This window comes from Meriones unguiculatus, chromosome 1 (genome assembly GCF_030254825.1).
Source record: "Meriones unguiculatus strain TT.TT164.6M chromosome 1, Bangor_MerUng_6.1, whole genome shotgun sequence".
Classification (NCBI taxonomy): Eukaryota; Metazoa; Chordata; class Mammalia; order Rodentia; family Muridae; genus Meriones; species Meriones unguiculatus.
The window spans coordinates 50,388,335-50,415,645 of NC_083349.1; the positions used below are offsets into that span (position 1 = coordinate 50,388,335).

Below are 27,311 nucleotides of genomic sequence, written 5' to 3' on the forward strand. Positions count from 1 at the left end.
CACACAGGATAGTGCCCAGCTTTAAAAGGAAGGAAATTCTGACATATGCTGCAAAGCAAATGAAGCCTGGAGGCGTGGTGCTAATTGGAAAGGGCTGTATGATTCCAGTGATGTGATGTGTCTGGAAAAGTAGAACAGAGGTTTCCAGAAGCTGGAGAGAGGGAGAGAACGGGGCTAGTGTATGGAGTTTCAGTTTGAAAAGATAAAATTGTAGAGACGGATGCTGATAAGGGATCTGCAACAGTTTGAATCTGTTCCAGACAAAAAAAAAAAAAACAAAAAAAAACAAAAAAAAAAAAAAAAACAAAAAAAACTATACTCTGGCCCTGCCCTGGTTTCCTGGCCCACAGCTCTTAAAATACTTGAAATTTTAAGAAAGCATAAAGATCTTGGAAACCATAAGTGTCTTCTAGTATGATAATGAGGTGACTGCTGGTTGGGGCCTCCCTGGGAGGGGGGCCTCCAAATGGAACTGGCTATGATCCATGTGATTGGAGGGTTGGAACATGCTTTGACACTCCACCCTTAACCTTGGAAAGCAAGAGGGTCTGGAGAGTGATTTCATGACCAGAGGCAAATGATTTAATCCACCATAAAACCTTAGAAAGATGGCATCTGGAGAGGAAGAGACAGAAAAATACATCCATATGCCAGGAGAGTGGTGCAATTCCAAATCTCCCCAGGAAGCCCCTGCTTGTCCTGGACTCCTGACATCACCCTACCCTGTCTTTCCAACTGGGTGCTGGTTTGTATCTTTGAATTTATTATTTGGAATAAACTCACCTAATCACATAAATCATATTCCTAAATTCTGTGGGTTGCTCTACTGCATGAGCAAAGGTGAGAACCTTCGGACCCTCTGACTGGCAGCCAGACTGCTCAAAGTATAGATAAAAAGCTGAACTTGCCATCAGTATCCCTTGCACAGTAGTTTCTCCTGAGTTTAAAATTTCCATCTTGTGGGGAAACTGAAGACACCAGATGTTACAAAGGAAGTGAAGCAAAAGGATGGTCTAATGGGAGGTGAAATTTTCTATTCTGCTGGGAAGTTTGTTAAGCTTGGGGAGTAAACAACTCAAAGGCTTTAGGAAGTCCCTGAAACTGACCACATTCCCTGGGATCCTTCTTCCAATACATAAACTGCACATAACTCTAAAGACTGCCGGCAGACTCAAATAAACTGAGGTGCCTAGAGTGGAGTCAAGGGAACGAAACAGAAGATCAGTCAAGCTGCCTGGAAAAAAAAAAAAAGACAGACACCAGCTGAGCTACCTGGAAAAAAAAACAACAAAAAAACAGAGACTGGACGAGCTGCCTGGAAGAGGCTCAGACCAACTAAAGGACCTGGAGATGACACGTCAACTTGCTGAGCTGCCTGTAGGCTGTGCAGTATGATCCGAGTGTCCAGCTTTCATGGGCTGCCACTCACACTGCAGTGGACTTTTGGTGATACAACTGTCTGAGTCACTTCTGCTCCTATAAGTTAATACACACACACACACACACACACACATGCAAAACAACAACAACAAAAAAAACTCATTGGTTCCCCATCTCCCTAGGAGTAGTGTCACACGACAGCATTGGACTTGTGTGAATCTGTGGGGCTGAGCACTTTTTCTAGGGGCACCTTATGACTAGGTAGATAGAGTCAAAACTAATTGTAGGATACTAGTAGGCAGGTAGAGGAATTGGGGAACTATTAGAGTTTTCTGCCCACAAAGCCTTCCATCGAAAGCAGCCCCCTGACTCTGGATCAGAACCATGAGCCCAAATCACGGCTTTCCCTTGAAGGTTCCTCAGACTGTGGCATTGTGTTATAAGCAATATACTAACATACTAACTAATATGCTAACATAAACAGATCGTATCAATACGTTATGAAAAATCTGTCTTTAAAGGTAGACAATCAAGAATCTTTGTTAGATAAACTGGACTAAATCCCATGAGAGAGAGATAGGATCCAGATGCTATGGTTTGCTGCTGAAAGGTTCCTATGCTAAGAACTAGGAACCTGGTGCTACAGTGTTGGCAGATGGCTCCCTTATGATATGGAGCCTGGCAGAAGATAATTAGGTCATGGGACATCCACTGCCTTCATAAGGTGTTAACTCTCATGTCTTGGGAGTTGATTAAGTCCTATCAAACTACATTAGTTATCACAGGAGAGAGCTAATTTATCTTATAACATGAGGCCATCCCACATACTTGGCCTGTCGAATGTTCTTTTTTTCTCATTGCGCTTCTGCTCTATGTTGCAACGCAGCCTGAGGCCCCCAATGTCATACCACTTCCTCTATAAATCTCTAGGTCCACAGTAACAACAAAACAGACAAAGACATGGTATGAACGCTTGGAGGCTGGAGCACGGCAGGTCACAGAAATCTTAAAGAACAGGACTTGCTATGTTCAGTGGCTTTGGATAGAGCCTGAAATCTATACTTATGGCTCGTGCCAAGAGAGGCCTCTGCTGGTCCAGGGGCTACACACATTCAGGAGCAGGTGCCCTTAGGATGGGTGGAAGAGAGAGGAGATTCGGGTTTCAGCAGCTCCTGTTTCTAAGGGAGGCTTGAGGAAAGTTGTATGGAAAATGAGACCATCTAGCCAGAAAGGTATAGAAACATCCAGAGCAGGCATCACTACGGTCAAAGAAGAAAGGAGTGACCTTTCATGCTTCACCAGAGCTGTCAAAGAAAATGACCAGAAATGGTGGCTCAAACAGCAGATCTTCTCCACCATTCTGGGGGGGGGGGGAGAAGAATGAACTGAAGAGACCATCATGGAGGCTCTGGTAAGGCTCTCATTTCAACTTGCCGTCTCTGTATGGTCACATCTCCTTGGAGAATGCACTTGCTCTGTGGGAAGAGATATTCCTCCTCCTCCTCTCATAACGATGTTAATCTTAATTTGGAGTTTCCATGAACTTGTTTAAACAGAATCATTCCCCAAAGGCCCTCCTCCAAATACCATCCCATTGCAGAGTGGTAAAGAAAAGTGCTGGAAGACATTGCTCTGAATCAACTAACTCAGCACAAGGCCCAACCAGCCAAAGCAAAATGGAATCACTGGTCCTCAAGTTCCACATCAGTAAGTAAAACCAAGCTGTTCTTGCGGCTTTTTTTTTTTAAGCTCACACAAGGGAATCTACTCAGCTTTGATATGTACAAAACAAGTGACTCTAAGCCAGGCATGGAGTCATGCATGCTTGTAGCCCCAGCATTTGGGCACAGAAGCAGGAGGATCTTGAGTTTGGACCCAGCCTGGACTACAAAGCAAGATACTGTCTGGAAAAGTTCAGGGAGGGACTGGCCTATACTTCAGCGGTAGAGTGCTTGAAGAGCCTGCGAGAAGCCTTGCTTCTGCCCTCAAACAAGTTAGCAAACTCTTGAAGAGGTAACTTTGAAACAACCAATTTGCTCTTCACTCTGGTTGTGATTTCGTAAGACCTGTGCATAGTAAGCCAGCCTCTGTGGCTGGTTCATCTGAACACATGTTCCAATTTGTGGCATGAGATGCTGTCTGGTTCTAGAGTCAGTCAAGATCTGACACCTAAATCTGTTGTCATTCTGACATTTGGCAATGGGTGGGACTTAAATACAAGTTTCTGGAGACAGTTTATAATGTTGACCCTCTGGGCTTTGTAGAGATGTTAAGACACACTAGGAGTTTGTCCCAGGAGAAGCTTGGCAGTAATTTCAAGGGACAGAGTCACATGGATATCCCAAGGCCATATCTGTAGCATATACAATTTCTAGGCCTTTCAGCTCTCTCCATTGGAAAACTCCCCACACTAAGGAGTGAGTCCTTTGTCTGGCAGAACTCAAGCTGTGCTACACATCTGAAGGAGTTCTTGGCATGGAAGCCCACGTGACAAAGATCCTTACCCTTACTGCTCACGGATTTGCTAGAAACAAGAAAATCTTCCGAGGCTTAGAAGACAGGCAGAAATGCGAGAGACAGCCAGTCCGTACCAGCCACCTCGCAACACTGATCGACCCAGCAGAAGCCCCACTTGTTAAAGTAGAAGATAAATAAAGCCACCTATGCTCTGTGTCCACCATTTTCAAAAAAGTTTTCGGCTTCTAGGTCCACACCTCCAAGTTTATTGTAAAGATCCCTGTTGGAGAAAGCCCTGTATACTTGGGCACTTCAGACTTCATACCTCTTCAGTTTCCATTCTCTACTTACATACCACAGAGTCACAAAACACAGTACTCTCTTTCCCCCTTCCCCATATCCTGGTCATGCTTTGTGCTCCATGTCATTGTACCCCTTCCTGGCAGGTGTGACCCATTCTTTTCTCTTTCTTTTGCCATACTTTACATATTGGGTGTATAGAAGATAAGCAGGTGTCACATTATATGCTGGGTGGTCCCAACTATGACTTTTTAAAAAATGTTATTCAGGGAGCTGTGGAGATAGCTCAGCATGTAAAATGTTTGCTTTTTGAGCATGAGAGGCCAAGGTTGGTCCCTAGAACTCCCATTTCAAACAACAACAAAAAGCTGGAAGTGTAAGGGTGGAGATAGTTGAATCCCTGGGACTCAGTGACTAGCCAACCTAACCCACTCAGCAATTCCCAGACCATGAGAAGCCCTGTCTCAAAAAGCAAGATGCAGAACATTGCAAAAAGGCACTTGAAGCTGCCCTCTGGCCCACATCCGTGTGTGTGCATACACACACAGAGACATGCACACTCAGTTACCTAGGAGTAGTGGTGAGACCTATGGCTGACTTTCTGTTGCTACAAAGCCTTGTTATCAGCATTTCTTGGGGATGTAGGAAGAATTGGTAAGGCCTACCAGGAATTGCTGAAAAGATCATTTGGGACATCAAGTCATACAAATGGAAGCCTTTCCCCCTCCACCACAGATCCAAAACAAACATCCTATTTACATACCGTGTCAGCAAAAATGTGGAATCTCTCACTTCGAGTTTCCCATCAAATTGCTCATCAACTGTTTCAGAATATAGCAAGGGTCCCAGCGTGAGAACCAGAGCAATGAATGGAAAGCAGATGTGTCTGTGTGTCAAGCCTCCAGGGAGTCTGTGCACATAGGCTCAGAGCCCCAGAAGGAACTCACACTAGGGAAGAGTGAGTCAAAATGCCCAATTTTAGCTTCTCCCTAGAACTTGAAGGATGGATGGGAAGGAGTTGATATGGGTTGTTTCTTTAAAGTCTAGAACAAGCTGAGCCACTAAAATACATACACACACACACACACACACACACACACACACCGAACATTTTTATTATAAATGCAAGAGAGATGAGGGATAGGCTAGACAGTATCAGAACAACTCAAATTTTCTGGAAATAATTGTGATCACAATAATATAAAATATCACAGAATAAGAAACCACATAGCCCAACCATGACACTATGAATGTATGATTTCATCATTTAAAGCCACTCATGGGCCAATTAGTCACCTTGACACAAGAAAAAAAAAATGGAAGCCCTTTGACCTAGCTATCCTTATGGAAAGACTACCTTAAGAATATAAACCAAATATGGAAGAAAATTTACATCCCAGCAGCACTTAAAGCAAGGCGGTTTACAACCACAAAACAACTGTTTTTTATTTCCCAACTTCATGCCTCCCCAATGGCTCCTCTTTCACTAAGTCTAACTAAGGAGTGACTTCTCCATGAACTTCAAAAGGAAGAGAAACACCCAAAGAGGGGCATCCCACATGCCCTCAACCTTAGAGAGAAGTACAGGCAGCAAAGGCATGCTGAGAGCCAGAGAAATAGTCTTCTCCAGGGAAGATCACACCAATTGGGTATCTAATAACAAATGGTCAACCATACACAAACATACACACATATATATACATATATGTAACACTACATGGACTGAGAAGGTTGTGTTTATATTTGGTTTTACAGAGAAAGAAAGGAAAAGGAAAGGGGTAAATTATAAATGCTATAACTATTATCTCAAAAATTTATTAAAAATAAATATTTAATTGTTTGTAAATATCTCTTCTACTCCAAAAGCACAAACATGGAAAAAGCTCATATTTGAGAAAATTAAAGGCACAATGCAAAGAAAAGCATCAAATGTTTTAAAAGCATTCACACTGTTATAGAATCGCCCACATATATGAAGACAAATACACAAACAAACTCATACACAATAGCTACACATACACCATTAATATATAACATATACACAAACACATAAAAACACAGCCACTCATGCATATATATATACACACACACATACACAAATACAGACAGAAACAAACATACACAGATATACACGTGAACACACACACAAATATACATACGTTCAGAGACACACACATGCACAGGTCTGACTGAACCTCATGCTCCTGTCTCTGACCTTCTCTCTGTTCTTAAGAAACTATATCCACTCAAAATGGCTAATCAGGAATAACGGCAATCAGGGATGACGTATATCTTTACTCCTAGCACTTGAGAGGCCAAGGAAAGTTGATCATGAGCTCACAAACAACCTGGGATACTTACCAAGGCCCTACATCAGAGAGAAAAAAAAATGCATCTTGTGTGTTCCATGAGTATGGACTCTTCTAAAGAATAGTGGCCCAATTTATGCTAATGACTTGAGTAAAATTTTCCTGGAACGTCCATGAAAGGCTTCTCCCTGGCTGAGGAGACATAAAGACATGGTCTGTCTGCATACGCCACAAATACCCTGCCTTCACACTGTTGTAGGCACCTCAGGTACAGAAAAGAATGAAATCAGTATATTCCAAGGAAGAGAGACGAGGCAGATAGGCCTAGGCCTTCTCTTGGATTTCCCAACGCATGAGGGAATGGAGCCAAGCCCAGGTTTCTGTTGCTTGCATTCCCCAAACATCCCACCTGACAAATTTTCAGTTCGTGTCACTCAGATAGGTGTCAGACCCAGCCCAGAGTCTGTAACTGTAAGTCAGTCCCACACCTTCCACGTGGGATTGCGTGCACTTAGCCCAAACCTGATTCTCCTGTCTCAGAATCCCACTAGGGCAGAGCATAAAGGGAGATCATGCAACGCCCAGCTGCACAGATGGAACACATACTGCTGATTTCCCACCACACGGCTAACTATAGAAGCAGAAGACACCACACTGCGTGACACTAAGGCTTTCTGGCCCTTCTCCCATGACCCCTGCCTCCACATGTCATAACAGCTCCACTGCTGGGAGCCAGACAGTCTTCAGCTGCCTCTCTCTACCCAGAGTGTCATGTTGCACATATTCAGGGAGAAGAAGTTGGGAAGACAGAAGAGGCAGGAGATTTCTGCCGAGCACATTCTCCTCTCAGAGCAACGATGATGTTGGACTAAAGAACCCCAAGTTATTTGTTCAATGTGTTATTTTGCCAATTCTGTACATTCAGGTCTCCTTAACACTAGAGTCCAAGACGCAGGCTACTCAACTGTAGTTTTCTGATGGTCTTAGGTGAACCCTGTGAAAATGTCATTCATCCCAAGGGGGTCGAGACCCACAGGTTGAGAACCACTGCCTTAGAGGCTAGACTTCAGCATGGGTCATTCCTGCAGCACTTGCTGTCACCCTGAACTAGCTGCTTGTCTCATTGCTCTGGCAAAGTACCTTACAAAACAACTTAAGGAAGGACAGATTTACTTTGGCTTACAGTTTGAGGCTATACAGTCTGTCATGGCAGGAAATTTGCGGCAGTGGAAGCAAGAGGCAGCTGTTCATGCTGTATCTGCAGTCAGGACTCAGAAATCCATGACTGTGCTCAGCTCACTTTCTCCTTTCAGTTCAGTTCAAGACTCCATTGAGTGTGGGTCTTCCAACCTTAATTGTCCTAATCTACATAATTCCTCACAGATACACCCAGAGATTCGTTTCTACAGTGATTCTAAATCCCATCAAGCTGACAATCAAGATTAACCATGACACACCCTTGCCCCAAAACGTCAACCCCTGATTTACCATCCATTAAAAGATTCCCTGCTTTCTCCCTCTTTCTTTCAAAGTCTATCCCATTTGCATTTCTGATCATCTTACCCAGGGTCCTCCTTCTTGCTTAGCCTCTGAAAGACTCTACCCAGCAGGGTATCAAAGCAGAAGCTGAGACTCATAGCCAAACTTTAGGCAGAGTACAGGGAATCTTGTGAAAGAAGGGGGAGAAGAAATACCTGGAGAGGACAGGAGCTCCACAAGGAGAGCAATGGAACCAAAAAGTCTGGGCACAGAGGTCTTCTCTGAGACTGAAACTCCAACAAAGGACCATGAATGGAGATAACCTAGAACTTCTGCACAGAAGTAGCCCATGGCAGCTCAGTGTCCAAGTGGGTTCCCTAGTAATGGGAACAGGGACTATCTCTGACATGAACTTCGTGGCCTGCTTTTTGATCACCTCCCCCTGAGGGGGAGCAGGCTTACCAAGCCACAGAGGAAGACAATCCATCTAGTCCTGATGAGACTGACAGGCTAGGGTCAGATGGAAGGGGAAGAAGACCTCCCCTATCAGTGGACTAGGGGAGGGGTATGGGAGCAAAAAGAGGGAGAGTAAGATTGGGAGGGGCTGGGGGAGGCTACAGCTCGGATACAAAGTGAAAAAATTTTACTAAATTAAAAAAATAAACACTTTTTTAAAAAATATTAATTAATTAATTTAATTAATTAAAGATTCTCAACCGTTCTTCCCCTGTAACTGGTCAGGCAAGTTTGGAAAGCAGAAATCTCCCAGATTTTCAGATTATGAATTGAAGCAGACACCGAGCACTGGGTATCCTGACTCAGCCACCACGCTGTACCAGTTTCTCGCTCATTGTTGCCGTTTAAAATCCTAAGTGCATATCATTTCGGCAGTACAGACAGCACCATGTCAGGAGTTCTGTGCTCTGCTTCTACCATTTTGTAGCTATGCACTCTCTGGCAAGTAGCTCAAACTCTCTGGGTGTCGCCTGCTTTAATTCAATGTTAAGATAATGATTCTTTCCCCACAGGGATGCCATGAGAGTTTAATGAGTCACATATGTAAAGTGATTTTTAACAATGCTTGGAGTGTAGAAAGTATCCAAAACATGTCGGTTCCTATTAGGTAGAAAGAGCTGAGGCCTTTGGGATTTTCCTCTACTTCCTTTTCTTTGGCTTATTCAGGGGCACTGGTATCCTCTTCACTTTATGTCACAAAGAAAATTTTGACTTCTGGTATTTTATCTCCTTCACTACATTCTGAGCTTGCACTTTTTCCTGGTATTCACTGGGCTGCAAGTTCACTCAGGAGTCTGTCTTCTTATAGACAGAAGCAAGGATATGAGGACGAAGAGACAGAGCAACGAGGAAACCTCCCCTCAGCCTATTCCTATTCTCTTCCTTCCTGGGGCCTACCCTCCTTTGTGGTTGCCCACAGCCTGTCCCTGCCCTATCTCCCTCCCACTTCCATGGAACAGCTTTTGCCTCCTGCATCCCTTAAATGCCACCCAAGCTGTTTTTGGTTTTGCCACCAATGACGTCTACTGTTTAATCTGTCATTCTTAACCAGCTGACACTTTTGTAGTGCTACATCCATCTCTGTCCTTATTAAAGCTTCTCTCCTGAATTCCATGACAAGAATCTCTCCTATTTATCCTTCCTCCCTACACAGCCCTGCTTCTTCATTTCTTGTGCTAAATTATCTTCTTCTGGCCACTCGTGATATGTTATATTACTTATTCAAGGATAAATTCAACACATAACCGTAAATCAAGGAACTAAGTCTATTTTCTGTTGCTATAACACGGTGACACAGGCTAGGCAAGTCATAAAGAAAGGAAGTACAGTTTGGCTCACAGCTCTGGTCCAAAATAAGGGACTGTATTTGTGATGACTCCCTTGATGGCACAGTCCTGAGGCAATCTAGAGCATCACATGGTAAAGACAGAATATGGTAAGAGACCTAGCTAAACTGGATTTCATAGCAGACCCACTCAAGAGACAACCCATGCATCCATTAGCCTATTAATTACATGATAGATTGATCACTTCATAAAGGCAGAACTATAACCCCCTCTTAGAGATCCCATGTGGTCCACCCTTCTATATCCCATAACAAGAGTGATTTCAGCGTAGCTTCCAGGGACAAGCCATATTCAAACTATTGCAAGTACCATGACAGTTAACAGAGCTGGTTAAGCAAGAACCACTGATATTTTCCTCAAAAGGACACTATTCACTATATGACACACATCTACAAAAATTTCCCTCCCAAAGTTCTGCTACAGTGACAGTATGAATAAGATACAGTCCCTGCTCTCACACTTGGCTCAATAGAAAGGGCCAACATATGGCCAGGCTGAGCATTTAAAAAACAAAACAGAACAAAACAAAACAAACAAACAACAACAAAAACAGTGTAATGGCTAAGATATGCCCTGGGTGCAATAGGAGCAAAACCTTGTTATTCTCTTCCATTCTCTCTTGTATTTTTCCCAGGTAATCACAAGTTGGCATTTGATTTCAGCTGATTGTATGAGTACATGGTGCTCAAAATTTGGCTTCCTTGCTCAGAATATCAAAGTGCCTACCGACATCTCTACTGCATGTCCTGCAGAATACTAAGCACAAAGAATGTTAATATAAAGAGAACTGTTCCTGTGAATCATTAACCTCAATCCACTCTGTGTTTTACAGACTCCTAGTTCTTCACCCCATTGGGTTTTTTTTCTAAAACCCTCATTCAGAGTTATCTATCTGAAGAACAGGCTAATTTTATCATCATGACATCTACTATGACACTATCAAAGAAGCTGGGCAAGATGGGGCACACCTTTAATCCCAGAATTCAAGAAGCAGAGGCAGGTGGATCTCAGTGGGTTCAAGGCTGGCCTGGTCTACAGCGTGAGTTCCAGAACAATAAAGAAATCCTGTCGAAGAAGAAGAGGAAGAAGGAGGAGGAGAAGGAGGAAGGTAGAAGGGGAGAGAAACAAACAAACAACTACGGAAGCAAAATGGAAAAATTGTATGATATGCAAGATCTTAACCAGGCTCCTGTCTGTTCTCTGGTTCCTCCAGGACCCTAGCTATGTGTCCTGCATGTGACCCTTGCAGCATCACTGAAGAACTAGATGCACTTTCACTCAGTGTGTATTTTTTCCAGCCCAGTGCCTTTGTACACGTTTCCCCGCATGTCTAGAATATTTCCCTCTGAAATCTACATGTCCTTAATGGTTTGACCCAAGAAGGCTGTCTGAAGCGCCTTGGTCCCTGAACACCCACACAAGGAGACTGCAGGCTGGTGAGTCATGCAGGTTACTTAACCTGGCTGTGTCCTAAGGGGGAGGCCTGCAGGCTGTCAGCATGAGCTGGAGCTTACTAGGCAGGCTGTGAATGTCTGCCTGATGTGGAAGTAAGCTCATTCAGCTACTTGACAAGATGGATCATATTATTTTCACAGAAAATTAAAGTTTTACTTGAAATTTTACTGACACCATTATCTCTAAAACATTAGAAGATAAAGTTGTCTGAATGTTATCATTTTCTGGATGAAGAAGACAGAAATGCCAGCCTAAAGAAGCAAAAAGAAAAGAAAGGAAGACACGGGACTTACTTTTGGCACAATGGACACTAAAAACACCAAGGAAGCTGCTCTGGGCAAGTGTCTCATTGATAGTGCTTATTCTTTATGTAGGTCATTTGACTTTTTCTAAACTATGCATGAATTCTTGTTTTACTTCTGTTTTTGAGACAAGGTCTCACTATGGAGCCCTAGCTGGTCTGAAACTCATTATGTACACCAGGATGGCCTTCAGACTGGCAGAGGTCTGCCTGCCTTTGCCTACTGAGTGCTGAGATTAAAGGCTCACACCGTCATGCCCAGCTCATTGTTCCTAAGTTTTTAAGTTAATGCAGCTGTGGCTGGTGATCCTTGCAAATAAATTTCAAGCAGGTGGCAAACACAGTTGTATCTGGTCAAAGACACACAAATCACAGACACACGGAGAATTGAGACCTATCCCAGGACCCTGTGGTACCACATACAAAACCCAGCAGATACCGTTCCATAAAGGGTGAATTTAGACATAGGGGTAGTGGATAAACCATACTACTACTTAACATCATTTTATATGAAAGCTGAAATGTCCATGCCGTGACTCAATCTCTATTCCGTACCTCAGTACATTAAAAAGGGTTCCCTGTAATCCCAGCACTTGGAGAGGCGGAGGCAGATGGATCTCTGTGAGTTTGAGGACAGCCTGGACTACAAAGCAAGTCCAGAACAGCCAAGGCTACACAAAGAAACCCTGTCTTGAAAAACAAAAGGAGGAGGAAGAGGAAGAAAGGAAGAAGAGGTCCTATAAATTTTCAGTTTGGTGTTCTCAGAGAAATGTCCTTGCCTTCTTGTCTTTGACCTCATTGTGCTATTGCCCATTATACACACATTAGCACACATGATCCAATTCTTTGGACAGTTATATATGCATGTATGTGGAAGAAATAAGGGAACAAAAGGTGAGTTGAGCGTGGTGACTTATGCCTGTAATCATTGTACTGAGGATGGCCAGTTTGAAGCTGACCAGGGCTACATGAAGAGTTCTAAGGCATCCTGGGTTACAGAGTAAGACCTTGCCTCTAACCTTTAATTAAAATTAAAAATGGGTTTCATTGACCAAACTTTTGTATTGCGTTAACATGAGGTCAGAGAAGTGTATGCAGTTTGGCCTAGCTCGTACCCAGAATTTTATACTTGAACCGTCTCATTTCTGTCTATAAACATTCTCTCATAAAATATTTATCTTGGACAGAACCCCTGTATTTGTCATTCGGAATGTATGCTTATTGTCCTGAATATCCAACTGATCACTGGCTATCTCTCCTCGGATCCCAACTTATTATTAAATCACTAATATTAAACCTCCCCAACACTTTTTAACACAGATACACAATAGTAATACCAAGAAGAAGCAGAGGCTGTCAGAATCCAAACTAAACTGTATACAAACACAGACAGACAGACAGACAGACAGACACACACACACACACACACACACACACGCGCGCATTAACTTAGAAACATGTCTCAGTTGCTAAAACCTTGCTTTAGCTGAGAGACTGCTTGTTTGAGAAACATTTTACCTGGAAGCTCAGTCTGTGAAAATAGGAATAGCATCCCTTCTCAGGCTGTCAAGGGGACCCCAGAAGAAAGCCTAAGGCTTGAAGCCAGCCTCCATCTCCTGCCCACCCAGGGCCCAGGGATCCTTCAAAATCCTAGAAATCTGCAAAAGACAGTTCAAAAACCACCAGTCAAGATCCATAAATGTATTGCTTTTTTACATTTTATTTATTTATTATTTATGTGTGTGGGCATACATGTACCATGGTGCACATGGGGAGGTCAGAGGACGATGCTTTGAAATCAGTTCTCTGCTTCTACCAAGTGGGTCCAAGGATCAAGCTCAGATCATAAGACCTAGCAGCAAGTGCCTTAACCTGCTGAGCCATCTCACCAGTCCCAAGACGTACATTATCTTTCAATTAAAATAAAAATTTTCAGGTCTTTTCGGTTGTTCTGTTCTTTTGCTTTGTTTTGTTTTGTTTTGTTTTGTTTTGTTGATATTGATAATCAAACCCTGGGCCTCACACATGCTATGCAAGCACTTTGGCACTGAGCCACATCCCCAGTCCCAAGGTTACTTCTAAGTAGTTTGATTAGCAAGTTTTGTTGGTTGTTTGCTTACTTTCCAGGCTCTGTGTTAATCACCTCACCACATTTTCTCAAAGACATAAGGCCTAAAGGCAAGGACAACCTAAAATTCATGAACCTTTGTTAGTCACATAGGACAATATTCAAACTTCTATCTTTCTATTATAAGAGCCCAGTATATCTTTCTCATATAAAAGTCCTGTATTTTGAAAACCTATTTTTATACAACCAAATAAAAAAGAAGATATGCAGAGATAGGTTTGACCAATAGGGTTTACAACTCAATTAATTTAAAGAAACATATAGTAAAAGCGAGGTATGATGGCATGCACTTGTTATCTTAGCACTAAGGGAACTGAAGCAGGAGTCACAAGTTAGAGGCTAGCCTGGGCTACCAAGTGGCTTTGTAGGCAGCCTTAGCTCACAGCCAGTCTTGGTTTTATACCAAAACCCTGTAAAAGCAGCGGGGAAGGAAGGGAGGGAAGGAGGAAGAAATATCTTGAAGACATTTTAGAGGAAACAACTGTTGCAAAGGTCAAATGATTAGTCTCAAAATTATGCCCATGGGAAAACCAGTTACCAAAACCGTGTAAAAGAAGCCTGGCCAATTAATTGGTCGGTAAGTTACAATTCTACAGTTTGGTGCCATCCATGAATGGGGCTTGCCCCTGCCAAGTCCATGGGGCCTCAGTGTGACAGAGTAAGAGAGGACAGAATCACTGAGAGAAGGACCTGATGGAAGGAGGATCACTGGGGGGTCCTTGGAAAGGACAGCCACTGGTCTTGTAAAGTGAGTTAGTTCCTGAAAGAGTGGTCTAGCCTTACCCCAAATCATTCTCAGGCTTCCTGCCTGTCCCCATCTGTGAACTCTCCCTCTCACATGCACTCCCACCATGACACCATGCACCATGATGTGAGACATCCAGGCAGACCCTGCCAGAGTCCTGAGCGGATAATGCTTACTGAACTTGCACTTTCAGGCTCCAAAATTGTCAGATGACTAGACCCTTTTTGCTTTACAAAGTATCCAGCTTCAGTCAGTTTATAACAATATAAAAGAAGACTGGGATAGTTAATTTGTTGTTCATATATCATATAAAAATTAGCTTAGTGAATTCCACAGGGAGGAAAATCTGTTCCACAATTGAGCAAGGCTTTCACATACTGAAAAGGATTTTTTTTTTAAGGAAAAGAAAGAAAAAAATCTTACTTAACTTTTTTATTAGACATGTTTTATAAATACCCCCAAAAGACATAATTTGAAAATATCATAGCAACTATTTGCTTCAATGTTTTTCTGAAGAAGTATAATATATATAATATATATTATAAAACCAAAGATAACACTGAGGATCAATGATACTGTGTAGCCCTGGCTACACAGGTGTTTCATAAATTCCTAATGCCATTACCTTACCCCAGAACTACTTAGTAGGAAGACTTTGGGGTGACAACATTGATATTTTTGTCCTTTCTGGTGATTTTGATATATAGGCAGCACTGAAAACCACTGACTTGGAGACTTGAATCAACACACAGATACAAAGTTCTCAAGAATCAACCAGAACAAAGCACTCTGATTCCAGCTAGTCCTGCCTGTGAATGTGAATTTCCCAGTCGTAAGAACTGAATACAGACAGTTGAGACTGGACTCAATAGCTTTCTATCTGAACTTCTCTTTCGTAAAGCAGTTTGGATTGTTGTGAGAGCAAGTTTGTGCATCGTGGTGAGTTCCTCCATGTTCCACGATGTGACTGTTTTGAAATTCCAGATTTAGAGAGCTGAAATTGCTATTTCGAGAAATACAGCTGGATTCAATAGATAAATATGATCTCATTTCCATGGAAAGTATTTCATCAAATGAAGCAGAGTTGCTAAAACAATACTAGTTGTTCCCGAAATAAGTAGTTGCACTTTTGGCTTATAATGTGTCAGATAATCCATGAAATGATGAAGTGCCCTCAAGAATATATTGAAGAATCACACTGTATGAAGGTTTGGCGCGGTAAGTTTTAAGGGTTGTTATGATTAATATATCATGTTGCTGTTCTGTCTACACACTCAAATCAGGGGTCCCCACCCAGGGCTTACAGAGAAACACACTTCTGACTTTTACAGTGATTTAGAAGTCTGAAGACTGTGTTCAGGTATCTCACATAATCTGGGATGTAGAATTCTGTATCCATGAGAAGCTGATAAACAGGGAGGCTCATGCACACGCCAAAACATGAGCTATTCTTGAAATAAACTGAATTAAGCTCGGAATCTGACACTTCAGAAACTCTCAACTGAAAGCAACCAGAACTGAAACTCAATAGAAAAGCTGATGCGATATATTTTCAGCATCTTACTCAGCTTTTGAATGAGTAAATGTAAATTAATTCACTAGCCTTTGTATATGGATTCATGATTGGTGTTCTGTGTTGCATTTCCTGGTTAAACTGAGCTTACATTTCTTGGTTCTGTTTTTTCAAAAAGCAGAGTGGGACCTTAGAGAAACTTGTAAGAAAAATAGCTAAGTGCAAAACCCTACATATTTTTTTTTACTGTACTTCCTTAATATTTTAAAGCTGACCACTCCATCTCTAAGCTGTAGTTTTTCATGTTGCTGTTTTCAAACTTCATGGCCTTTTATTGTACATGTGTTCATGTATGTGTGGGTGCACATATGTGGGGGGTGTGGACGCCAGAAGATCACTTAGGGTGCCCTTTCTCTGGTACCATTGACATTATTGTTTTAGACAGGTCTCTCCGTGGTCTAGAACTCACCAAATATGGAGATTGGCTGGTCAGTGAGGCCCAGTGGTCTGCCTGGTTTATTTCTCAGTAGCACTTAGACTATAGATGCATACTACCACACAGAATTTTTTACATCACTTATGGGAATTTGTGTTTTAACACATCTGCAAACCAAGTGCTTCACCAGACCAAATTATCTCCCCAGCTCTTTGCCTTTTTAAATTGGGATAGACTCAACAAAGCAGAAACTCCAACTTGAGGGTCTTTGGTTTTCTTTTTCTTGTGTCACCAAGGATCAAGTGCTGAGCCTGACATGCCAAGCAAATGTTCTAACACTAAGCTGCATGCCTGATTCCAACTTACCCATTTTAATGCATTCAATTCATTGGCTTTAGTATAGTCATAGTCTCTGCAAGCAGCTTCAGCATCTAAATTCAGACCCAAGGCGTCATCCCAAGAAACCCTGCACCGTTCTGGTAAGTCTCCCAGTTGCCCCACCTCCATCACCTGGCTACTACTGATGAAATTTTTTCTTCGTGAATTTGTTTCTCTGAACGTCTGGAGTCATACACTGTGTGACCTCTTGTATCTTGCTTCTTTTTCGAGGATCACGCGTTGGTACTTTTTTAGTTTGCCTGACTTTTGTGGGTTGTTATAATCTGATTGTTGAACATCCCCACGAAGTCTATGAGTTAAAGGTCTGATCTCTATACTAATGGAAGGTAGGAAAGCCATTGAGAAGTGGGGTCTTACAGGGTATCTTTAGGCTACTGCAGATGTGCTTTGAGGAGTATTGGAAGATTCTACCCATCCTTTATTTTTCTTTCTATAAAGTGAACAGATTTTTTGGCCATGTACCCCCAATCAACTACCATGCACTCGCATACTAAGACACACATCAATGGGCCTGCTCCATCTTGGACTATAATCTCCGGAACTTGTAGTCCAGGTAAACCTCTCTCTGTATAAGTTAATTTTCCCACTTGGTCCATTATAATAACTTGAAGGTGGGTAATACATGGCCCCACGTAGCAATCAACTCATTTCATGGAAAATAGTGTTCTTCATTTAACACTGACATTAAATTAGTTCTGGAAGTTCTTGATTCAATAGCAAAATTAGAGTAGCAAATGCAGCTGGCATACACAAGACTAAGACTAAACATTACTGCTAGCACGCACCTAAGCTGGAAGAAGCATGACGAACCAGCTTACAACAATGGACTCTGTAGTAATCTCTATGCTTCAAGCAACAACCAGTTTGTATTGCTAAAGGAAGGGAAAACACCGTTAGCCCCATGTGAGTCGATACTGCATTACCTGTGTCAGGGAGGGATATACACAGCAGGGTACAGAAGTGATGCGCTTGTCACAGGACCCAACACCACCGATCAGTCTCTAAAAGAAAGGCTTTGTCTTCAGAATGAAGCAGCTGGGCAGGTGTGGTGGCAAGCAACTGTTATTTTAGCATTTCAGGTGGATTTCTGTGAGTCAGCCTTGTCTGCATAGCCAATTCTAGGCCAGCCCAGCTACATAGGGAGACCTTGTCTCAAAACAAAACAAAAACAACAAACAAACAAACAAAAAAAGCAGCAAGTGGACTTATGCATGTTGTTACAAGGCCGTGAGTTCATATGTGCGATTCCCTGCTCTGTTGAGAAAACACTGATTCTCTGTGGTCATCCACCTCCTTTGGCTCCTACTGTCTTTCTGCTCATGCCTTTGCCTCTTCTAAAACATTCCCTAGGCCTCTGGAGAAGGGATATAGTATTGTGTCCCATTTGGGGCTGAATGCTTCATAAGATCAAACTAACAAAATTCCAACATTAAGGGAGATGAGGGCATGAATTCCCTTGGGGAATCTATTGGTAATTTTTAGCAGTCTAAAGAATGAGAATTGGTTTTCTTTAATGTTGTGACCTCAGGTAGGCTGACTACCACCACTCCAGTGGATGGTTGAATATTTAAGTCTATATAGGCAGCACAAGTTAGACTCCATAGGTTAAGCGCACGCGCACTCGTGCGTGTGTGTGTGTGTGTATGTGTGTGTGTGTGTGTGCGTGTGTGTGTGTGTGTGTGTGTGTGTGTACACAAGTTGGGTGGGTATAAAATGGGGGGTGGATCTGGGAGAAGTTGAGGGTGGAGTAAATATAATCAAAATATAATGTTGATAATCTCAAATTAACTTTTTTAGGTAGAAGAAATAGGTAGGAGTAAGGGGTACTTCAGTCATAGAGTGCTTTCACCGCATGAAAGGCTTGGGGTTCAGTTCCCAGTATTATTTTAAAAAAAAAAAAAAAAAAAGGAAACAAAGCTTTACCATGCTAGTCACCTTTCAAGAAGGAGCCATGCAGATTTGTCTACCTATATCTGTTAAAGTTGTCCCGGACCTTTAACTCCTCACAGCCTACACACAGGTTCTCCTCCCATTACATTCCCAAACACAAGGCTCTCTTCCCTTTACACTCCCAAGCACAGGCTCTCTTCCCATTACTTTCCCAAGCGCAAGCTCTCCTTTTTTTACATTCTATCTCTCATGGTAGCACTGATTATCCTTCACTGTTTTTTCTGTGAGGCCAAGCTGTAGGCAACTTCAGCCTGCAACTGCGTATTTTGTCTTTACAGCCCCTCCTGCCATGAGAAAAATACAATCTTTACAAAAATTATTGCTGGATAGTCCAATCAATACCTCTTAAGTCAACAAATGAATGTGCTTATGGAATAATTAGTGAAATGCAACATTCTAACTACAACACTCACTCCCCTGGACCATCTATGATAGAGCGAATGTAAGTGAACAAAGAAAGAATCCAAGTATGGTGGCAAACGCCTTTAATCCTGCACTTGAGGGGCAGTAGGAAGATCTCTGTGGGTTTGAGCCTATCCTTGTCTACAAAGTAAGCTCCAGGATAGCCAGGGCTACGTAGTGAGACCTTGTCTAAAAAAAAAAAAACAGCAAAGATCAGAAATTCTGACCTTACCTAAATATTTCATAAAGACCACTTTTAAATAGTGTACCATTCTATGAGGCTTCCTGATATCCTTTGATATGGGGGAAATTAAAAATAGAAACAAGGAAGCTGGGGAAAGGGCTAAGTTTGTAAAGTTCTTACTAAAGCACGAGGTTCTTGAGCTGAGACACCAACACCAGGGCAAAAGCAGAATGTGGCAGCATTTGTCTGTAAATGCAGTGTTGGACATTGGAGACAGGCGAATGCCAGCCAGTCTAACCCAAAGGGCAAGCTCTGAGTCCTGTGAGAAAACCTGCCTCGAGTCAGTCAACCAATCAATCATCAGGTAAAGAAGAGAGAGAGGAAGACATCCCAATGTCAGTCTCCAAACTCCACTCATCGCTGCATGGGCAAGCTCACCGGTACAAACATATAGCTACCACACACACACATACATACACACGGAACAGAAATTTTTGTTGTGTTCAAATCCTTCAACATCTTTAACTGTGATTTGGTTTTTCTCTCTTAAATTTTACCACAGCAGTGGGTGAGATTTTAGATAGGCATGAAAGGTACTCACTCACAAGAAAGTAGCTTCCAGTTTGGAAGATTTTTTTTTTTAATAAAAAAAAAAAAAACCTGCCATGTTCATTTAGATCATTTAGATCACTCACTACTAAAAACAACAAACATGCCTGAACTTGCAAAATGTGCTGTTTGAAGAAAATGCAACTGAGAGAATTAGAGAATGCTTAAAACTGGAATGTGTAATTCCAAGCCAAAAACTACCACGGTGATAGCTTTACCAATAAGTCACATGACTGTGTGTCCAAAATCAGTTCATAAATGGCAAAGCAACTCTGACAGTTGTTTGTTTGCCCTGATTATAAGATCAGCAAGATGATTGGATCTGAACACAAAATATTTGCTTTTGTTTCCCTTCTGAACATGAACTTGAAATTCCTTTCTACCTGGCTAACAAAATCCTAAAGACGATTTTGATAAATGAATTTCTGAGCCAAAGTCCTTTGTTTGGTTCACTGATACCCACCAAATGCTCAGAACAGCACCAAGCTTTCCTTTGGCACCCAATAAATACCTGTTACATTCAACTAAACTGAAAATCAGGAGAAAATATAAAATATGCGATATGCTGCAACAATATTCGCTAAGCCAATCCCCAATTTTAAAATTTAAGCCACGACTTCTGTTCCAGATCATTGTGTCACTCATGACAAACCTCCGGGCCACATTTCTTGCGACAGCTCAGCAGCGTTGCAAACCACCCAAATCATGTTTTCATCACTAGCCACTTATCACCAGAGGGAGCACAGAATCAGAAGGACTCCAAGAGCCAGTGTAGGAAGCTTTCTCCTACTCATCTCGGTTCCTTTCCTTCTTCTCGGAATTCATCTGGGAAATAGCAGCATATTCATCTTGATACAGAGAGACTTTAAAATGTTACTTAAAATTAAGGATTTTTCCTTGCTTCCTTCCTTCCTGCTTCCTACCCCTTTTTTCTTTCCCTACTTTTGTGTGTGTGTGTGTGTGTGTGTGTGTGTGTGTGTGACATGGTCTTCAAGTGTAGCCTTTGTAAGCCTGATAATCACTATGTCACTCAAGCTGACCTTGAACTCCTCTGCCTCCATCTCTGGGGTTCTGGAATTACAGCCATGTACCATCATACCAAGCTTAAAAGGGTTCCTACTTTTAACAATTTCGCAACAAAGGCCATTTGACCAAATCAACCTCTCATCTATTTTAGAACCTTCCCAGGTTAACAACAGATGAGTAAAAGGCAGGAATGGGAAAATTATATGCTTGGGCGTACGCGGCAGGGGGTTGTTGTTAAAATACCTAGAGGTGAAATGCCCTGCAAACTGACCGGGAAGACAGTGAGAAAGCCTGAATGTCAATATTGGTCCCATCTACACTTAAAGGTATGAGTTTTGCCAATCCTTGCAGAGCTGGATCTGAGCTTCCCAAGGGTTTGAATCTAATAGATTCTCTAAAACTCCTTTCAGTTCTAAGGTCCTGGAAGTAATGAGTGATTAAATCCAGTCGCTCAGTAACTGATCCGGAGTTCATGATTTCCGCAGAGGCCAGACACCGTGGGTGGCTGGGATACCATAAGCCCTAGTTTCTTGTGACTTTGTGGAAAAGACAAATTACACAGCCAACAGCTGCAGATTTCAAACACTAGTGAGCTCAGCTACCTGTAGCCACAAGGTCTTCCTAATCTTGGCAACCCTGAAGATTTTTTTTTTTCCTTCTGGGCTAGCTCTGCGGAGCCGCTGCAATACCCACATAGCTCTCAGCAAAGCTGGGAAGAACTAACCAGAGGCCAGACAAAACGCAAGCGAGTGGTTCCGAACGCTGAATCACCAGTTCGCAGCAGACACACAGGGCTACTTTGGGGTAAGGAGCGACTGGAGAAATTAAGTTTAATTCATTTCAAACGTGAAAGGCTGGTGTGTTCTGAAGAGACGGCAGAAGGGTAATAAACGTTTGGAGGGTAGGAGAGGGTTAAAAAGCAAGAGCACCGACAATCCAGTGGGGGAAAGGCGGCCTGTCTTGCTTGGGAAATGTGCATCTGGAAACCGCAGGACACAGATCAAAGCCACTCTCTCCAGCCACCTGCCCAGAAACTCAGCCAGACACTGCGGGACATAGGACAAGTGGGCATGTGCTTCTTTTCTAAACCCAACAGGTGGCCAGACTTAGGGTCTAGACACAGCTGAGCGCTGGGACGGGTGTAAAATGAGCGCCTGGGTCCTTCCTGAGCTCTAGGTCCAGCCCTGACGTCCTACCTGGATGCCACCTGCACTACGGAGTCGCAAAGCAGGCGAGAGAGCAGGAGCAGAGCTTTCCGCACGGGGACAGCGCCGGGAGCAGGCGCGCGCTCCACAGCCCTCCGCCCGGTCCCTGCCCGCCCGCATCCCGGAGCCCGCGTGTCCTCACCTCGCGGGGACAGCTGCAGCGCTGGCGACGGCGAGCCCACATGCCCCCTGCGCGGCGGCCCCTTTCCCGTCCCCGGGAGTCGGTCGCGGTCGAGGGGCGGGGAGCGCAATGGGCGGAGGCGCCTCAGGGGCCCGGGCCGCAAGCAGAGCCGCCGGACAGTGTCGCCGGGGAGATCCCACCGCCCCGCCCCCGAGAAGCAAAGCACTCAGCTATGCCAGCCCCGAGGGTGACTGAGCATACTGGCGAAAAGGCCTTGTCCCGGGATCGGACCACGGGTGAGGGGCGCGGGGAGGAGGGGTGCCTCCCGGTTATGTAATGCTCCGGCCAAGTCGCGAGCTTCCTCGCTAGGGACTGCAGGGCTCTCCCTGGAACAGCCTGAGATCTACACTGAAGGAGGAAGCTGGATGTCCTCAAAAGCAGTATTTCCCTGAGCGATCAAAGAGCAGAAGGTACGTGCATCTGGCAGGGACCTGGACCCTGCCAGGGTCAGTCCTAAGGATCTGAGTTAAACTCACCCCCAAAGCGCATGACTTTGGGCCATCAACTTAACTCTGAATCTCAGTTTCATCTGTAAAAATAAATTTAAAAAGAAAAAAAGTTTGTTTCATTCTTGTCTAGAGGAAAAAAAAATGAGACGTAGGCACCAGGTACATTAACAGTCAGGGGAGGCATTTAGGCATTCTCTTAGGCCAAAGCGAGGTCTCCTAACTGATAAGATCACACCCATACTTCTGCTACTCAGTGTGGTCCTTGGACTGACAGAAGTTAGGAGCTGGTTAGAAAAGCAAACCTCTGGATATTCTTCCTCTGTGAGCTGGTAAGATCACTGGCCAGGGGGAAGATAGGAGAAATCAGAGATCATGTCAGAGACAGCCCCTGCTCCCCTTACCAGGGAACCCACATTGAGACTGAGCTGCCTATGGGCTGCATCTGAACACCCCTGCTAGGTCCTCTCCATGCATGGTTGTTGGCCAATTCAGCAGGACCGCTGAGCCCAGATTTTTTTGGCTTTGTTGGTCTCCTTGTGGAGCTTCTGTCTCCTCCGGGTCCTCTATCTCCATCTTCTTCCATCAGGTTCCCTGTGCTCTGTCCAAAGTTTGGGTGTGAGTCTTTGTATCTGCTTCAATCTCTGCTGGGTAGAGTCATTCAGAGGACATTTATGGTAGGTTCCAATCCTGTTCATTCTCTTCTGTAGCTTCCAGTGTCTATCCTGTTTGCCTTCTGAATGAAAAATTAAGCGTCTTCTCCTTATTGTTTAGCTTCTCTAAGTCTGTAGATTTTAGTACATTTATCCTATATTATATGGCTAACATCCTCTTATAAGTGAGTATATATCATGAGTGTCTTTCTGCTTCTGGGTTACCTCAGGATGATCTTTTCCAGTTCAAGCCATTTGCCTGCAAGTTTCATGATTTCCTTGTTTTTAATAGCTGAGTAGTATTCCATTGTGTAAATATAGCTCAATTTCAGTATCCATTCTTCAGTTGAGGGACATTTAGGTTTTTTTCCAGAATCTGGATATTACAAATGAAGCTGCTATGAACATAGCTGAGCAAATGTCCTTGTTGTATGGTGGAGCATCTTTCAGGTATAGGCCCAGGAATGGGATAGCTAGGTCTTGAGATGAAGAGACTCGATAGGCTAGGGTCAGATAGTAGGAGAAGAGGACTCCCCCTTTCAGTGGACTAGAGGAGGGGGTCAGGATCTAGAGTGATGGAGGGTGGGGCTGAGAGGAGATGAGGGAAGGGTCTACAATCAGGATATAAAGCAAATAAATCATAAAAAAAAAAAAAAGCAAACCCCTAAATCTGGCAGTTCTGATGAATGTCAAAGTTTGAAAAGAAATTAAGCCTTTGGGGGAAAAAAAAAATGAGGTGACCAGGAAGTCATTAGTCAGTAACAGGCAATTGGCCATGAAGGTTCTGTGTTTTAAAAACAGGTGTTACCATGTGGCCCAGCCTGGACTTCAATCCTCCTACCTTCAGTGCCCTGGTGCTGGGAGGTGCTGAGGCATTTTAAAAACAAGCAGGGTGAAGGTGTGGCTGGATACATCTGAAGGTCTGAGTTCCATCCCTAGCATTGCACAAACAAAACTCAGTCTAGTCCTGGCCTTTCCCATCTTTCCTGTTTCATTCTGTGTTTCCTTTTCTGTTGACCTTCCTACACATTAACTATAGAACTGCATTTAAGGACTATTTTCATTAGCCTGAAACTCAGAGTTTAGATCTAAAGGAATAGTAAGTGTGTGTTTAAAATACACTCAAGGAGGAGAATTCATTAGCATTGAAAATGAGCTCATAAATGCAGGGGCATCAATAAACCCTGAACCCTTAGCTATGAAAAGGTCACTCAGTCAAAGGCTTGGGGACCCATTCTTTGAGAAAAATAATTCTGCCAGTTAAACACTGTTTTTAGGGGCAAATCAGTGTTGTCTTCTGCTTAAATAATATAGGATAACCGGTTCTTTTTAGAAGTTTTAGAGAATAAAACAACTCTTCAGACTTCCTTCCAAGTCACCACTCACAGGACCTCTACCAAAGCCCAGAGCTATTTTATTTATTGGTTCAAGAGCTATGTCTCTGTTTTTTTTATCCTTGATGGTATTCAGATTTTTATTTGCCTCTCCAACTGCTCCCTGCCAGAAGGAATGTTAACCTTTGGGAGATTACCATACACAAAGCCCTAGGCTCAATCCAAGTACCAAGTAGGTCAGGTGCAGTGGTGGCGCATGCATGTGTGCAGAGGATCAGAAGGTTATCTACGGCCTACTAGTAGATGCTAGCCTGGGCCGCACAAAACCTTAGCTCAAATAAATAAATAAATTCGAATAAGTCAATAACGTGGAGCCTTAGTGACGCAATCCATATAAGAGGTTGTTCTCACATGAAATCATTTAGCGGAAAAATTTATAGCATGCCTACTTAGAACCAAGCCTTGCACTGGGCATGAAGAGTAAGGCATGGACCGAAGGACAGCATCCTTGCTCTCATTAAGCTTTTTCTAGTCTAGAATGCAAGGGCTAATGAAGAATACCTAACATCATATAGAGCGCGATGAGCCCTCTGTGATGAATAAAGCAGGACTTGACGACGGAAGACTGGCAGGGGGATCACTTGAGGTCTGACCCTAAACTTGAAGAATACAGTCAGCTAATCGTGGCTATCTGGAGTGAAAATGTTGGCAGAAGCAGGCAGTGCAAAGGCTGTCATCACACGGCTGTCTTTGACATCACAGTACTCCACTGTGCCATCATAATGTTCCATTCTTACATAACAATGCTGTATTGTGGCATCGCTGTGGGGCACTTTTCTATCACGACGCCCCATTTAGCCATCACAGTGCTCTCCTGTGACTTCATAGTACTCCATTATGAGATCACAATGCCCCACTATGGCAGAACAGTGATGCTCCATTGTGACATCACAATGCTCTCTTATGAGATCACAGTGACTGTCATATCACTCTGTGACACATGATAGTGTCCACTGTGACTAGACAGTGCACCATTGTGACATCACAGTACTTCTTTATGAGATTACAATGCTTCACTGTGACAGCACAGTGTTACGTTATGACATTGTGTTACAGTATGACATTTTAATGTCCCATTATAACAGCACAGTGCTCTATTAGAGATCACAACACTCTGTTATGAGAGCACTGTCATGTTATACTGTGACACACAATAGTGTCCACTGGGACATGCTCCACTGTGACATCACAGTACTCTATTATGAGCTCACAAGGCTTCACAGTCACATGACAATTCTTCACTGAGCTAACACAATACCATCTTGTGACACCATAGCCCATTAGTGTTCCACTGTGACATCAGTGCTACCCTGTGACCTCATAGTGCCCTGTTGGACTAGCACACAGATGTCTTGTATTATCACAGTGCTGCATGTGACATCACAGTGTTCCATTACGACATCTCAATGCTCCCCGAGAATAAAATAGAGTAAAAAGTGTTCAGTAATTGTGGGTTGCTCGTAAGTATAACAGGAATATGCAGAGTCCCTATAGAAAGCCACTTCCTAAGAGGCTCTGCCTTCAGACAGGTGTGGGCCACATGGAAGGAAGTGGACAGAGGAAAGACACCTCCTTTCTCGTAAGTTGAAAAGTCGGAGCTGCTGGAGGTGGGGAGAAAAGCCCACTTGCTCATACTCCCTGGAAGAAAAGCAGAGGTGAGAGCCTGGAAGCCAAGCAGGGGAGGAAGGTAAGGCATCGCTGCTCTTCTAAGCAGCGGCGCTGTGGGGCAGAGCTTTCTGGCGTGGTGGAAATGTTCTGCATCTGCAATGTTTCAACAGCACTGCGAACCGTGGTCTGTTTACACTTACGCTTTAAACAAGGAACTAATTGGATTGGGGTTTTGTGTGTGCTATTTGTTTTTTAGTGCTAGTCTGTTTTGTGGGCCATATTTCAAAGGCTCCCTACCAGCCTGTGGCTAGTGCTTCCCGTGATGGTCGGCAACAGAACACACCCTTCATCACAGCAGGCTCCTTAGCCGGGGATGCTTACAGGCTAGGTGTAGATGAGGAGGTCTTTACCCATATTGAACTTGTGATTAACAAAGATTCTTTGCTGAGCTAATTCTGAATCTCCTCATCAGTACAGCAAGAATACCTGCTCCCTCACATCTGATCGCCCTCCAAATCTGACCAGTCTCTCGTCCTCCACCACCACTCCAGGTGATAGCTGATCACTATGGCCAATCTCCAGCAGGAGTCAAATAGGTTGGTTTTAGCTATACTTCTTTATCCCTGATTTTTCCTCTCGGTGGTTTTCAATTATCTGACTTTCACCCTGTGCCCTTGCCTATAAAATCTGACTTGCCCATAGAGTTATATGCTCTGTTTCTCTCCTTGAGATATCCTGTCGCAGTGGTCCCTTAACCTGACAGTGTTCCTGGGAACATTCTTCTTTACTATGGCATCATTGAATAATGCTTTCTGTTAACAGGTGGCATGGTGCTATAGTCACATAGGTACTAATTAAGCAATCTTCCACTGATATGATCACCAGACCT

The 27,311-nt window shown here is 43.3% G+C and overlaps 2 protein-coding genes across 26 annotated transcripts in view; one reads left to right on the forward strand and one right to left on the reverse strand.

Moving 5' to 3' along the window:
* Positions 1 to 22,420, reverse strand: part of Slc16a12 (solute carrier family 16 member 12) — a 79,387-nt gene extending 56,967 nt beyond the window's left edge. For 8 of the 12 annotated variants that reach the window (XM_060388465.1, XM_060388467.1, XM_060388464.1 and 5 more), the window contains exons 1-2: positions 22,283 to 22,415; positions 13,062 to 13,201 (exon numbers count right to left, since the gene is read on the reverse strand). The gene's annotated coding sequence lies outside the window, so the exon portion shown is untranslated. Of the gene's footprint in view, positions 1 to 13,061; positions 13,202 to 22,282 lie in introns of all 12 variants that reach the window. The other 4 variants (XM_060388468.1, XM_060388466.1, XM_060388458.1 and 1 more) reach the window with 3 other exon arrangements.
* LOC132655634 (bcl-2-binding component 3, isoforms 3/4-like) overlaps positions 20,899 to 27,311 on the forward strand; it is a 46,582-nt gene continuing 40,169 nt past the window's right edge. For 2 of the 14 annotated variants that reach the window (XR_009593439.1, XR_009593455.1), the window contains exons 1-4: positions 20,899 to 21,261; positions 21,603 to 22,731; positions 26,340 to 26,501; positions 26,895 to 27,018. Coding sequence is in view for 1 of the 14 variants with exons in the window: in XM_060388470.1 (XP_060244453.1) it covers positions 22,136 to 22,516 (381 nt within the window). In the remaining 13 variants the exon portion in view is untranslated. Of the gene's footprint in view, positions 21,262 to 21,602; positions 22,732 to 23,356; positions 23,445 to 26,339; positions 26,502 to 26,894; positions 27,019 to 27,311 lie in introns of those variants that run through there. The other 12 variants (XR_009593457.1, XR_009593489.1, XR_009593462.1 and 9 more) reach the window with 11 other exon arrangements.